The following is a 14,072-nucleotide window of genomic DNA, read 5'->3' on the forward strand; positions in this document are numbered from 1 at the left end:
AAAAATGCAAAAATAGGGTGGGGTCATTTAAAAATCTTCTCAAAAATCACTGATCCAGAAGTGCTGAAATTTACATGAATGTTTCCTGACATAGTGCAGATTCAAGTTTGTTAAAATCATGGCCCCTGGGGGTAAGATGGGGTCACAATAGGGGATCAGAGTTTTACATGCGAATATATAGATAAAATAATTGAAAATCTTCTGCTCAACAACCACTGGGCTAGGAAAGTACAAATTTACCTGAAAGTTTCCTGATATAGTGCAGATTCAAGTTTATTAAAATCATAACCCCTTGGGGGTAGGATGGGGCCACAATAGGGATCAAAATTTTACATACAATTATATAGAGAAAATCTCTAAAAATCTTCTTTTCAAGAACCATTGGGCCAAAGAAGTTTAGATTTACATGAAAGTTTCCTGACATAGTGCAAATTCAAGTTTGTTGAAATCATGGCCTCTGGCGATAGGTTGGGGCCACAATAGGGATCAACGTTTTACGTGTGAATATATCAGGAAAATCTTAAAATATGGACCATGATGACTCAGGTGAGCAATGTAGCCAATGAGTCTCTTGTTTGTGACTAGTATTGAAATCTGACATGGACAAATGATTATTATCTGTGAGTAGTATTGTAATCCAATGTAATCAAAATCATTCTCTGTGAGGTGTAGTGTAGCCAATATAACCAAAATCATTGTGAGTAGTTGTGTAATCTGACATAGACAAAATCATTGTGAGTAGTCGTGTAATCTGACATAGACAAAATCATTGTGAGTAGTAGTGTAATCTGACGTGAGAGAAATTTAAAAATGATAAAGAATTCATTTGAAAAAAAGAAAAATTGGCATGATAGTTTTTTTCAAATGCCTGTACCTTTAATTCTATTGCACACGTCAGTTGTTTTGCATTATCAAGTCCTCCTTGTGTCACTTTTTTAGCGAGTGGACAGGAAATTGACCATGGAGACCAATTTGGAAGAACTCCCTTAATGTTCACAGTCCTTGCTGATCGACTTGAATGTGCTGAACTTTTAATGAGGGCTGGAGCCAATGTGAACTGCAAGGACAAAGGGGGTCGGACTGCTCTACACTGGGCAGCCCATAAGGTTAGTCTCCAGGGGGTTGTACTGCTCAACACTGGGCAGCCCATAAGGTTAATCTCCAGTGGTTGGACTGCTCAACACTGGGCAGCCCATAAGGTTAGTCTCCAGTGGTTGGACTGCTCAACACTGGCAGCCCATAAGGTTAGTCTCCAGGGGGTTGGACTGCTCAACACTGGGCAGCCCATAAGGTTAGTCTCCAGGGGGTTGGACTGCTCAACACTGGGCAGTCCATAAGGTTAGTCTCCAGGGGGTTGGACTGCTCTACACTGGGCAGCCCATAAGGTTAGTCTCCAGGGGGTTGTACTGCTCAACACTGGGCAGCCCATAAGGTTAATCTCCAGTGGTTGGACTGCTCAACACTGGGCAGCCCATAAGGTTAGTCTCCAGTGGTTGGACTGCTCAACACTGGCAGTCCATAAGGTTAGTCTCCAGGGGGTTGGACTGCTCAACACTGGGCAGCCCATAAGGTTAGTCTCCAGGGGGTTGGACTGCTCAACACTGGGCAGCCCATAAGGTTAGTCTCCAGGGGGTTGGACTGCTCAACACTGAGCAGCCCATAAGGTTAATCTCCAGTGGTTGGACTACACTACACTACACTGGGCAGCCCATAAGGTTAATCTCCAGTGGTTGGACTGCTCTACACTGGGCAGTCCATATAAAGGTTAATCTCCAGTGGTTGGACTGCTCTACACTGGGCAGTCCATATAAAGGTTAATCTCCAGTGGTTGGACTGCTCTACACTGGGCAGTCCATATAAAGGTTAATCTCCAGTGGTTGGACTGCTCTACACTGGGCAGTCCATATAAAGGTTAATCTCCAGTGGTTGGACTGCTCTACACTGGGCAGTCCATATAAAGGTTAATCTCCAGTGGTTGGACTGCTCTACACTGGTCAGTCCATATGGACTGATGTACACTGGGCAGCCTATGAGGTTATACCAGTAGTCTCCAGTGATCAGACTGCTCTACACTGGTCACCTTGTGAAGTTATTATTCATTCTTAAGAAAAACAGTGTCAATATTCAGTCTCTAATCACTGAAAACAAAGCTCTGATGTCTGTGAGTAATACCAGTGATATTTTCTTTTATCTCTTCACTGTTGTGATTTCATGAAATGTGATTATTATTTAATCTTAATAGAGAAATCAATGCTAGCATAAACACATGTATCTCAGTATGAGGGAGAAAAATGTTAAAGAGTCTAGAAAAATACATTTGTGTATACAAGAGAAAAAAGTAGTTGATTATGCATTCCTTAGAATTACAATACTTTCAGAAAGTATGTAAACTTACTTTTAGGGTAACCTAAGGATGCTGAAGTTACTCATGGCAAAGGGGGCCAGTATACGAGACAAGGACAATGAGGGGCAAACAGCTGTACATCTATGTACAAGACACAAATCTCCCAAGTGCATGGCTCTGTTGCTACGGCAACTGTCACCCGGTGAAATTGACGACCAAGACAGAAATAAGGTATGTGGTACATGTGCTAACCTTACTTTAAACGAGTTCTTTTTACTTGTTGTTTATGAAGAATACATATACAGGACTCTTACATGATTTCTGATAATTTATGAATAGTTATATAATGGGGATGGAACAGTTTGATGTTGATAAAAGGTTTGGTTAAATCTGAAGAGTTTTAAAAAAAAAAAACCCAATGACATCTGAAGTCAATTCACCTATTGTTTTCCACAGAGAACAGCACTTCACTGGGCAGCATCCTATGGGAATATGGAACATGTGAAGATGCTAATCAAACAGGTACCTACCTAACAATACAATGTACATGTACATTATAACTATTGAATTCCATTTCTGCTAAATTCACAAGAAGCAGTTGTCACAAATTAATAGCCACACTTTAATTTTAAAATAATATAGGATAGTTATTAATCTATCAATGCTGCATGGATTTGTGATTTGCTTTTAATATTCAGATGCAAAGATAAACAATATTATATGAATTTATAGGTATACTCTACCCATGTAAACATTGTTTTGATGCACACCCAGTTTTTAAAATTTTTCATGAATATTACACTAACACGACACCCAAGGCTACCAAAATTTGGATTGGGGTTGTGGAAATTTGATCTTGAAGTATAATAATGGGCTGCACAGAGATTGATGTGCCTTATATAAATATTTCAAATGCAGTGTGTATCTTGTATGGTCTTGAATTTACGTCAAATGTCTATCCTATTTTCATTCTCAATGAATGTGTAGTGTGTGACAGCATAGCGAAAATTCTATTGTCATTGAAAGCAAGTTTTTAAACTTGCATTGATGGTAAAGTGGTCTAGCACAATGGTCACATGCTGCTAGGAGATTTGGTTTGCAGGTCGTGTGTGCAACCCTGGGTAGGGGTGGAAGTACATATCCACTAATAATGAATTTTCTGTGCTTTATATTCAATATTTCCTCACTTAGGACAGCTTTGTTTATTTCAGAGTTAATTGCAATACCTGTGTTTTATGTAGAATACATGTATTTCAAATGCAGTGTATATCTTGTATGATCCTCTTAAATTTACATCAAATGACTGTATCCCACTTCCATTCTCAATGACCATGTAGCATGTGACAGCGTAGCAAGAATTCCATCATTTATATATATATATATTTCTGTAGGACTCTAACATTGGTATTCCTGATGTTGAGGGTAAAACACCGCTCCACTGGGCTGCGAGTAGCAGGGACTCGGAAGCTGTGAACTGTGTCAAGACAATTCTGGCAAGTACTTAATGACTTACTTCTCTTACATACATGTACCAACAAAATTCTTCCTTCCAGCTTTACACTGCCATTTCATATTGACTTCGATACAGATTTGTATAAGTAAATAAAAGATGTGTCTGCATGGTTGACCTACAGACAGTGAATTTGCCTATAGCTCTTTTTAAAAACCAACACAACACAGTAAAGTTAATGATTGATAATGATGAAATAAAAAAGCATTTTTAAAAAATCTTACCACTACAACTTAGCATTCTGTTTGTAGGACACCACCCCCAGTGTCATCAACTGGCAGGATTATGAAGGAAGAACAGCTCTCCATTTGGCTGTAGCAGACGGGAATGAGGCCATTGTTCGAGTTTTGGTAAGGTTTAATCTCCCCATGATTGATGTAAGAATTTAATAATCATTTAACACTCTAGATCTCAGTACTCCAAGTTTTTCTATCATCATATATTTGAAAATGGAAAATGTATCTTACAGTGGTAATTCATACTGACACATGGTGCTGTAGCTTCTGTAGTATTGAAATGTGAACAGAATCATGATTACTGTTAAAGTGGAAATTAGCTTGTTTCATTTCTGTCATAATTCCTAGTCGTTAAGATAGAAAATACTGTATTTATCAAGATCCATATGTGCATTGTTCACAACTACAATGCATTCATGAAGAAATGGCCATCATTACAATTTGTAAAGACATATAGGCAAAAACATTGGAAATGTAAATATTTGGATATAACATAAGATTTCTCTCTAGTCCCTACTGATCTGATTATGTAGCCTGGGTAGTAACAGCAATTTAGTTTCCAGCTCATAACTTTTATCATGTCACTTGAGTCACTCGAGTGACCTATTGTCGTTGGTCTTCATACATTGTCATGCATTGTCCGTTAACAATTTTACATTTTTTATCCTCTTGAAAACTACAAGGCTAATTGTTACCATGTTTGGTGTGAAGCTTGTTTAGGATAAGAGGAATGTAGATTGTAAAATTTATTATCTTATAGCCTCATGGGACCAAAACTGCAAAAAATGTCAAATTTTCAAAAATCATCTCTACTCCCACATATGTGGGAGAAAAACCAAATGCATGGTTATGATGTCCATGAAGCCCTTTGCCAAAATTGTGAAATTCATGGCCCCTTGGTCAGGGGTTTAGTCTCTAAGGTGGGGCCAATATGGCCATATAGTAAAGATACACTGTATATTAAATCTTCGAAAATCTTCTTCTCAACTCTCAGAGTCTGACATGTGTAAGAAAAACTAAATGCATGATTATGATGTCCATGAAGATATCTACTCAAATTGTGAAAATTATGGCCCCAGTGTTAGGGTTTTAGGCCCTAGGATGGGGCCAATATGGCTCTAGTGAAATGTATTAAATCTTAGATAATCTTCTTTACTCTCAGACATGTGAGGAAAAGCTAAATGCATGGTGTATGTATGGGCTATGGTACTCAGGTGACGATTTAGGCCTGTGGGCCTCTTGTTCATTAATGGGTACCTGGTAAACACAATAAGCTTACAATTTTAACATACTCACATAACATGTACATTGTCAGAGAAGACAATTATTGGCAAAACAGACAGACATTTTACATTTACTTTACATATACATCTGTACAAACATATAAATTCCTTAATGGGACATCCTGGAGTATATACTTGATATATATTCTGGCATCTGAACATGTGAAAGGCTAAGCTGAAAGTGCCTGGGTAGAATTTCATGCAATGGGAAATTGTTACGAGTCACATGACTGTCCTTTGATTGGTCATGTAACTCTCACCGTTTGTATGTCACACACACACATTATTTATATTGATAACAGTTATATTAAGATAGTTTATTAAAGAAAGAAAAGTGTCAATAAAGAAAGGACAGCACTTTTCTGCAATGGCTAATGAAATAGTGTTTTATATAAGTCTTCAGGTTTTAGGATTTGATTCATACTGCTCACTGAATTTTTTTTCTTGTAGACATCAGTGGAGAATTGCAATGTGTCTGCATTAGACAACATGTTCAGGACACCATTGCACTGGGCTGCTGTGTTGGGTAAGTCCCATCTCGTAAAAATTAAATATCAATGAGTATCGTATGAGCAAATTTGGAAATACAGTGTTTTGTACAAGTATTTTGTGTACCATTTGCATAATTAAGTGATGATAGAATCTTCAAATTTTCTTGAAAAATAACATATCTAAACAATGTTTTACTCAGAAAAATGGCCTTTTATTGTCTTTCCTGAGGATACCTCTCTACAAAAATTGAGTTTGTTGAAGATACTTGTGTTTGGAAATTCTGATAGGTACATCAGTGACATGTGTTTCGTACTTAATGTTTCGTACTCTGTTTCACAGGTCATTCTGCTGTTGTTGCACTTTTACTTGACAATGGTGCTGAATATTCTGTGTCTGACTCAAATGGTGCCACTCCACTTCATTATGCGGCTCAGAATAACCACCACGTAAGTCGAGTACATGTAGGTTAAACTGATGAACTTAGCAGGTTTTGCTATTTAATGATTTATAAGAATAGCAGTCTGCATTAAAGGAAAGTTTGCAAGTTCATACAATGTACCTTTATCATTGAATGTCTTTATCTATGGGTTTTTTTTTTCTGAATCATATTGTTTGCATTTTTCATTGCACTGTATTTAAAAAGTTTCAAGCATATGATATGTCCATTATTTTTATAAAATCTGTTGCTAGAGAGCTAGTCTAAAATATTTTTTTAACATGCTTTGTGTCCCATGATTTTATTGGTACGTAGAGAAGAGAAAAATATTTGATTTTGGGGGCAGGTAAACTAGGACAGTGACATTCAATAAGTGAATCACTTTTAGCAAGATTTTACATAGAACATGAATATAAAGTATAAGTTAATCAGCACAAGAGAAAAATCGGGAAAAAAGGTTGTCAGTTGGAAAAGGGGAAATGAACACAATTTTGATCTAATGGTTACTTTACTCTGAATTTTATATTCTTTATGTTATTTGTGAGAATGATCACTTTTTCATTTATCTTTTCTCCCCAAATGAAACTTAGCAAAGTGCAATAACTCATACATTGAGGTTACTTCCATACATTTTGCTCCATTTTCTTCTTTTAGGAAACAGTAGAAGTTTTCCTTTCTTGTAAAAATGTAGTGGATGAGCCTGACATTGAGGGTCGTTCAGCATTTATATGGGCTGCTGGGAAGGGTGCAGACGAGGTCATAGGAGTATATCTCAAACACAATGTTGATATACAACAGGTGGATAGTCATGAAGGAACAGGTGGGTCAATTAAGCAATAAGTAGATCTGGCCTTTATTAAACAAAATTTGGGCAGTTATATGGGAATCACCTTGTCAACCTTGTTTTTCTTGTTTGTCTGGTTAAGTTTTGAAAGCTACTATAAGCTTATGCCTGGACAGAATTGTCATATCCTGGGTGTTGTTGACATCATCCATGGAAAGCAAGTGTACGTTTTTTTTAGATTGTTTATTTTCAGTAAACTAGCTATTAGCCATACATAATTCAAACTTGTGTGGATACTCATCAATAGGATATGTATGTATGCAATTAGTCATGATTCTGATGAAGCATCAGATCTGTGTTTTCTAGATAAATCATGAAAGTTTTTAGGAGGTCCACATCAAAGAAGCTATTTACCTTAGTGGCTCATACTTGATGCATGTATATACACCTGCATATGGTGTTTATGTCTCGATTGATTCGATACGCAAGAGCTTGTTATGCGTATGGTCAGTTTTTAAATTGAGGCAAGCTACAAAGTCAGCATTTTGCAAATTATATGGTCGTTATAACTATCTAGTTTGCCAATAAAACCTATCATTGGGTCAAATGCTGTTTGACGTGTTTCATACCGATTGTTAGACCGTTCTTGGTACACTGATTTTGACTATGGATAACTCCGTTTACCTGATCAAAATATAGGGCCAACAGTGTGTGTGACCGGTTGACAGGGGATGCCTACTCCTCCTAGGCACCTGATCCCACCTCTGGTGTGTCCAGGGGGCCGTGTTTGCCCAACTATCTATTTCTATTGTTATAGGAGTTATGAGATTGATCACTGTTGTTATCTTCACCTTTCATACATGAAGATGCACACAAGCACCAATGATTCAAACGCTGCATCTGTCTGTCATTCTCTGATTGAGTGATCAGGTTGAAATATTTTGCAGCAGCCCAAGGTCAAAGGTCAAGCAAACTGGGCAGTGATATTGGAAAACGGTTTCTGAGCTTTAAATGATATCCCTTCACACCTGAAGTCGCCATATTTAAAACACAAACTCATCATGGGACAAGGAGGATCCCTAGTCATTTTTTGATTAAAAGGTTAACGGTCAATCAAACTAGAATCTGAGATAAGAGAATGGTTTCTGGGTCATAAGTGATTTCCCTTTTCTCTTGGGGGTCAAATACTTGCCATAAGATAAGGATGATTCCTAAGGCTTTAGTTTTGGCTTAATTTTGTGATATTATAAACTTGCAAAAATTTGTTTTCACAAAATATTGTTTATTGGTATGAAATTGATGACAAAACTTTTTTCTCTTGTATAAATCATCACAATGGTGTTATTACAAAATGTTGTTTCATCAAAATTTCCATATCTACTGGTTTTTTATTTCCAAATACTTGTATTACTCTTCATATAAAAATATTAATCATGTAGAACTTAGGAAATTATAGTTCATTGGAGAAGCAAAATATTGTAAGTGTGTAGAAATTAAAAACTACACTAAACTGAAATTCTAATCTCTTTGAATATAATATGTAAATGTACAATATCTTTTTTTCACTATACAGCCCTCCATGCATCTGCTTTGTCTGGTCATGCCTCCTCTGTGAAGCTTTTATTGGATCATGGTGCCCAGATAGATGCAGTGGATCGCCTGAAGCACACTGGGTTGTTCCGAGCTTGTGAGATGGGGCACACTAGTGTTGTTCAGTCCTTGATTGATTATGGTGCTAGAGTCGATGTTTTGGATTTTGATGGAAGGTCACCACTTCATTGGTAAGTTAATGATATATCCACCTTAAAATCTCCACAACATTACTGGAGAAGCAGAGTTAACTTTAAATCAGATTGACAGTGTTTAATAAAAGTAAGGAGTCTACTTCTTTTCAAACTGCAAAGAGAAAAGAAAACTGGACATTTTACCTTTAACAAGCTACAGTAAGAAAGATTCTGACATTAAGAAAGGTTACTAGCGATGATATGTGTGTTTCTTTGAACAGGGCAGCTTTAGGTGGCCATTCCTACATTTGCCAGACTCTAATCAAGTATGGTGTGGATCCAAACATACGGGATTACTCAGGGTATGGCTAAATTTCTCTGTAAAATAAGTACAGTCAAACCAGGTTATCAGAGGAACCAGTGTAACCTGTAAATTTAATTTGAAATATGGTAAAAGGTGTAACTTACATGTATGTAATCAAATAGTAACAGCTGCATATGCCTGCATTAGTCTTTCAAAAGGTCATAATTAAGCTGAATTACAGTCATCCCAATGTACACTATTCATGTACATGAATACAAACCCACTTCACTGAAATTCATGCTTTTTGAAACATTTTGCATAGTTAATTTTAGTGTTAAAACTGTCCACTGAATTTTGGTTCCTTCTGTGTTGTTAATGATTTTTTTATTTATTTATCAAGGCGTACTCCTCTGCAATGTGCTGCGTATGGCGGTTTTGTAAACTGTATGTCAGTGTTGATAGAACATAAGGCCGATGTCAACGCTAGGGACCGAGATGTCAGTATCAGTATACTAAGGACTACAAATGAATGTGTATCTGTGTTTTTGTACATATATACAATGTAGAGCTTACTTCATCATTTTTAACCACACACACACAAATATTCGCTTTGAGTAGGGCTGATTTGATTGGCTATTTTAGCTTTAGTGACCTATTCTGATTAACCTTTGTCATTTGTCTGTTGTCTGGAAACGTTGAAAATTTTCCATTGCACCAAATTACAACCAAATTTGACCAAAGGCATAGTAAAGGGGATTCAAATTTATTCAAAAGAAAGGATTGCAACCTATTTCAAGGGGATATAATCAAGAAATTGGGGAAAATAGGGTAGGGTGCTTCAAAAGTCTCAAGAACCACTGAACCAGATATGCTAAAATCCTTATGTGCAGTAATAAAGATTTGAATAAGTTGAAACCATAATTCCCATTGCCAGGGCAGGGACACAACTGGGTTTTTGAATTTTTACGTACATTGTAGGTCTTTATAGGAAAAGTCTTTAAAAATCTCAAGAACCACAAGGGTACAAATTTTCAAACTGATATTCAAGTATCTCCCCATGTAAATTTGTAGATTCAAGTTTATTCACATCATGGCCCCTAGAACCAAAATAGGACTCCATAATAGGGGTTCAAAGTTTTACATTGGAATATATAGAAAAATTGCTTAAAGATCTTCTTAAGAGACACAAAGTGTCAAATTGATATGCAAGCATTTTTATTTAATATAGAGTTCACACTTTGACACTTAGAACCAGGGCAGGTTCACAGTAGGGGTTTAAAGTTTATAGGAATATTGTCTGAAGATCTCACAATATCTTTTTGTTCATTAATTAACAAGCATTCTAATGTAATGTAGATACAAAATTGTTCAAACCATGATCTCTGGGACCAATAAGGGGCCACAACAGAATTTACTATATCATTAACCTTTCTTTTTCCCCAATGGTCAGTTTGAGACATAATGGGTTTAACGTTTTATATAGAAAGATGTAACTGCTCAGATAAGCGACATAGCCTATAGACTTGTTGTGTTTACTTCCATTATATTTTGTGTTTAGAAATGTCTTGCATCTTATTGATAATGTGTTAACTTCCATGTGGCATTGTATGAATTAATTATAAAGTGAAGATGTGAACATCTAGTTGAAAAGCTGTATAAATGCTTTTTCTTGATCACACCAGGGGATGACAGCTTTACATTGGGGTTGCAGTAAAGGACACTTAGATGCTGTCAAGTTACTGATAGAGTACCAAGCTTTTCCAAATCACATGGAAATGACAGAGGACAGGTGAGTGTCCCAGAGTCATACTAGGAATATTCATTTCATGGTGTGAGTGTCCCAGACTCATTGTAGAAACATTCATCTCAAGGCATGAGTGTCCCAGACTCATTGTAGAAATATTCATCTCGAGTCACGAGTGTCTCAGACTCATTGTAGAAACATTCATCTCAAGGCATGAGTGTCCCAGACTCATTGTAGAAATATTCATCTCGAGTCACGAGTGTCTCAGACTCACTGTAGGAACATTTATCTCAAGGCATGAGTGTCCCAGACTCATTGTAGGAACTTTCAATTATCTCAAAGTGTGAATGCCTTATACTCATTGTTGGAACACCAAATTTTTCTCAAGGTATGCTTCAGTAATGATTGTTGCAAATTCTCTCCTAAGCCTGTGTGGTATTGAGCAATGCTTTCTGTCTAGAAAGGCATTGATTGAATATTTATAGCAATAGTACATATGATATGTATATCTGCAGGAATTTTGCAAATATTTGCAGAGCTCAACACGTCCAGACTCAAACCAAGAAAGATAACTCAAAATTGTCCATACTAGCACACCTATGTTAATTTTTATCAGTAGTGTCAAAATATGCTCTTACAATGTATTTTCTTATGACATCTTATTTCAACATTTTTTTCCCCATAATCTGCTGCCATTAGGTAACTTGAATCACTCAGGTGACCATGGTGATTCGTTGTTTTTCTATCATGCATTAATATTTGAGTATTTTCAAGTTCATCTCTGACAGATACTACTAGTCCAAATTTTACCAAAATTCTTATGTAGTAGCACTGATGTAAGATGGACAAAAATTGTGAATTTCCTGAGCCCTGCCCCCTTGGAGCTGTGTGGTGGTGCCAAAACCTAATCCTCTTTACTCTTATACATTTAGGGGTTTGGTTTAGGGCAGGGCTCAACATTTATAAAGAGAAAATGTGTTATTCCTTTGAATTTTTTTGTTTGTTTCCTGGCTTGGATTTCTCAAAAAGATCTCAAAATTAAATTTGAGTTTTCTTCTATTTGAGTAGTCAAAATCTGAGTAAAATCTCAATGACAAGGTTTCAACTCAAGTTCTTTTCGAGAAATCTAGGATATCAAAAACAGATCTGAGTATATAGTAATAATGAAGAGAGAAGCCTCTACCACAATTTGAAATGTGGTCCCAGGGGTCAGGAGTTATGATGTAGGATGGGAGCTCTGTGATTCATGTAGTGAAATTGCATTACTTTTTTAAAATCTTCCTCTTGACTCCTAGAGATCAAACAACCAAACTGAGTATAAAATGATAATAAGTGGGAAATTCTCTATTAAAATGTGAAATTCATGGCCCCAGGGTCAGGAGTTCTGGTGCTAGAGTGCAGTTCTATGACTTATATAATGAAAGTGCATTATTTGTTTTAAATCCTCTTGATTCCTAGATATTTTACTGGCTGCATAGTTATAATGAGTGAAAATTGTGGGTCAAGACTGTAGGTAGTGAGATGGGACAGTATGAATCATATCAGTTGTGAGAATGAATTAAATTTGGAAAGGTCCTCTTCTTTACCCACGGAAACCAAGCAAACAGATTGTAAGTGCATTGTAATAATGAATAGTCAGTGTGCCATGACCTTGAATGAAGGTCATTTACCAAGGTCAGATCACTATTAAAAACAATATAGAATATTTTGTATGGCCAAAGTTTTTACTTGGCACTAAGATTGCTAATAAGCAAACAATATGTATTAATTGGTCTTGAACCATTGACATTTGACCAAGGTCAAGATCTCTAACATTAAAAAGTTTAGAAAGAATTGTTCTGGTTACAACCCTCTTATTACGAGATGTTAAAGGCTTTTACTTACCACAAAGATTTCTCTTGACCAAACAGTGTATCATGACCCTGAAAGAATGTTATTTGCTCATGGTCGGTGTTGAAAAAAGTTAAAAATATTTCTATGAGCCATAACTTTAACAAATTTTAAATTGGAGGGATATTAAATGTTGATAATAGGCACCAAGATTGGATATGACCAGATATTGTTTCATGACCATATACCATGCCTTGGTCAATGCTAATTAGACAAAGTCAAGGTCGAAATATTTTTCTCAGACCATAACTTTTTAATGGAAAGATGACTGAATCTCACATTTGGCACAAAGGTTGTTTATGGCAAAGCAGTTTGTTATGACCCTTAACCATAATCATTTGGCCAAGATCCAACTCACTGATAAGAAAGTTTTTTAAAAAGTCATGATTTTGTAAAAGAAAACATTTATAGAAGAAATTAGTGCTACTTTTGATTACAAAAAATGCTGCCATTCAGTTCTCAGAGTTTGAAAGATTCACCTATTGTACCAACAACTCTTCTGATGCAATATTTTTGTGTGATACTTAGGAGACTATTAAGGTCCCTAGATTTCTTGTTTATCTTGTGTATTAAGTTGCAAATCAATAATTTTATGTTCAGATATAGTCACTTTTTGATTAAATTGAATATGCAGAGCAGTTCCTGTGCATCACTTTTGGAATTCTTCACATTAATGACACCCCCCAATTAAAAATTGTTCACCGTCTTGCAGTTTACAATAAATCCCAATATGCTTAATAAGTGAAATGTTAATGAAACAATTGATGTAGTAGTATTAATTTGCCTGTATATTGTAGATACACCCCCCTGGATTATGCATTGATGGGAGAGCATCATGATGTGGCTCAGTATATGTTGGAACAGGGGGCGCTATCTATTACGGGTATTCAGGATCTCGCTGCTCTCAGCATCCAGGTAAGCAAGTCTGATATATATATATATCCATATAAAACAAGGAGCATGGTACAATGAATACCGTGGACATCGATTCAGGTGTACTTTTAGTGACAGTAATATTCAATTTTGGAGAGAAAAAAACTCCCTAGAATGGGATCCACCTTCTAAATGATTGTGGGTATGATACTTTGACTACATTTATAATGCAATTGTTATTTGCTGTAGATTATGGTGGGGGTGGGGGTTATTGCGCAAGGAGTTTAAAATATGTTTATTAATTTTCTACTGTACAATTGGAGTGGTGTGAATTGTTGTGAAATCATGAACTATGCTGTCTGCTGTTTTACTTTACACTTGTGCCAACGTGTCAATCTCGGTATAAGACTTTGTGAATTTGTATTCACTATATTGTCTTGAATAAAAATCTG

General features: G+C 36.2%; 1 protein-coding gene across 6 annotated transcripts in view; it reads left to right on the forward strand.

The window, feature by feature from the left end:
* LOC125667057 (inversin-like) overlaps positions 1 to 14,072 on the forward strand; it is a 73,306-nt gene that overhangs the window by 9,347 nt on the left and 49,887 nt on the right. For all 6 annotated transcript variants that reach the window (XM_056154131.1, XM_056154135.1, XM_056154130.1 and 3 more), the window contains exons 4-16: positions 940 to 1,106; positions 2,402 to 2,575; positions 2,801 to 2,866; positions 3,736 to 3,837; positions 4,106 to 4,204; positions 5,824 to 5,899; positions 6,205 to 6,311; positions 6,956 to 7,121; positions 8,659 to 8,866; positions 9,091 to 9,171; positions 9,514 to 9,610; positions 10,796 to 10,902; positions 13,545 to 13,662. In XM_056154131.1, coding sequence (XP_056010106.1) covers positions 940 to 1,106; positions 2,402 to 2,575; positions 2,801 to 2,866; positions 3,736 to 3,837; positions 4,106 to 4,204; positions 5,824 to 5,899; positions 6,205 to 6,311; positions 6,956 to 7,121; positions 8,659 to 8,866; positions 9,091 to 9,171; positions 9,514 to 9,610; positions 10,796 to 10,902; positions 13,545 to 13,662 — 1,568 coding nt within the window. The remainder of the gene's footprint in view (positions 1 to 939; positions 1,107 to 2,401; positions 2,576 to 2,800; positions 2,867 to 3,735; positions 3,838 to 4,105; positions 4,205 to 5,823; positions 5,900 to 6,204; positions 6,312 to 6,955; positions 7,122 to 8,658; positions 8,867 to 9,090; positions 9,172 to 9,513; positions 9,611 to 10,795; positions 10,903 to 13,544; positions 13,663 to 14,072) is intronic.

Source organism: Ostrea edulis, chromosome 2, assembly GCF_947568905.1.
Source record: "Ostrea edulis chromosome 2, xbOstEdul1.1, whole genome shotgun sequence".
Classification (NCBI taxonomy): Eukaryota; Metazoa; Mollusca; class Bivalvia; order Ostreida; family Ostreidae; genus Ostrea; species Ostrea edulis.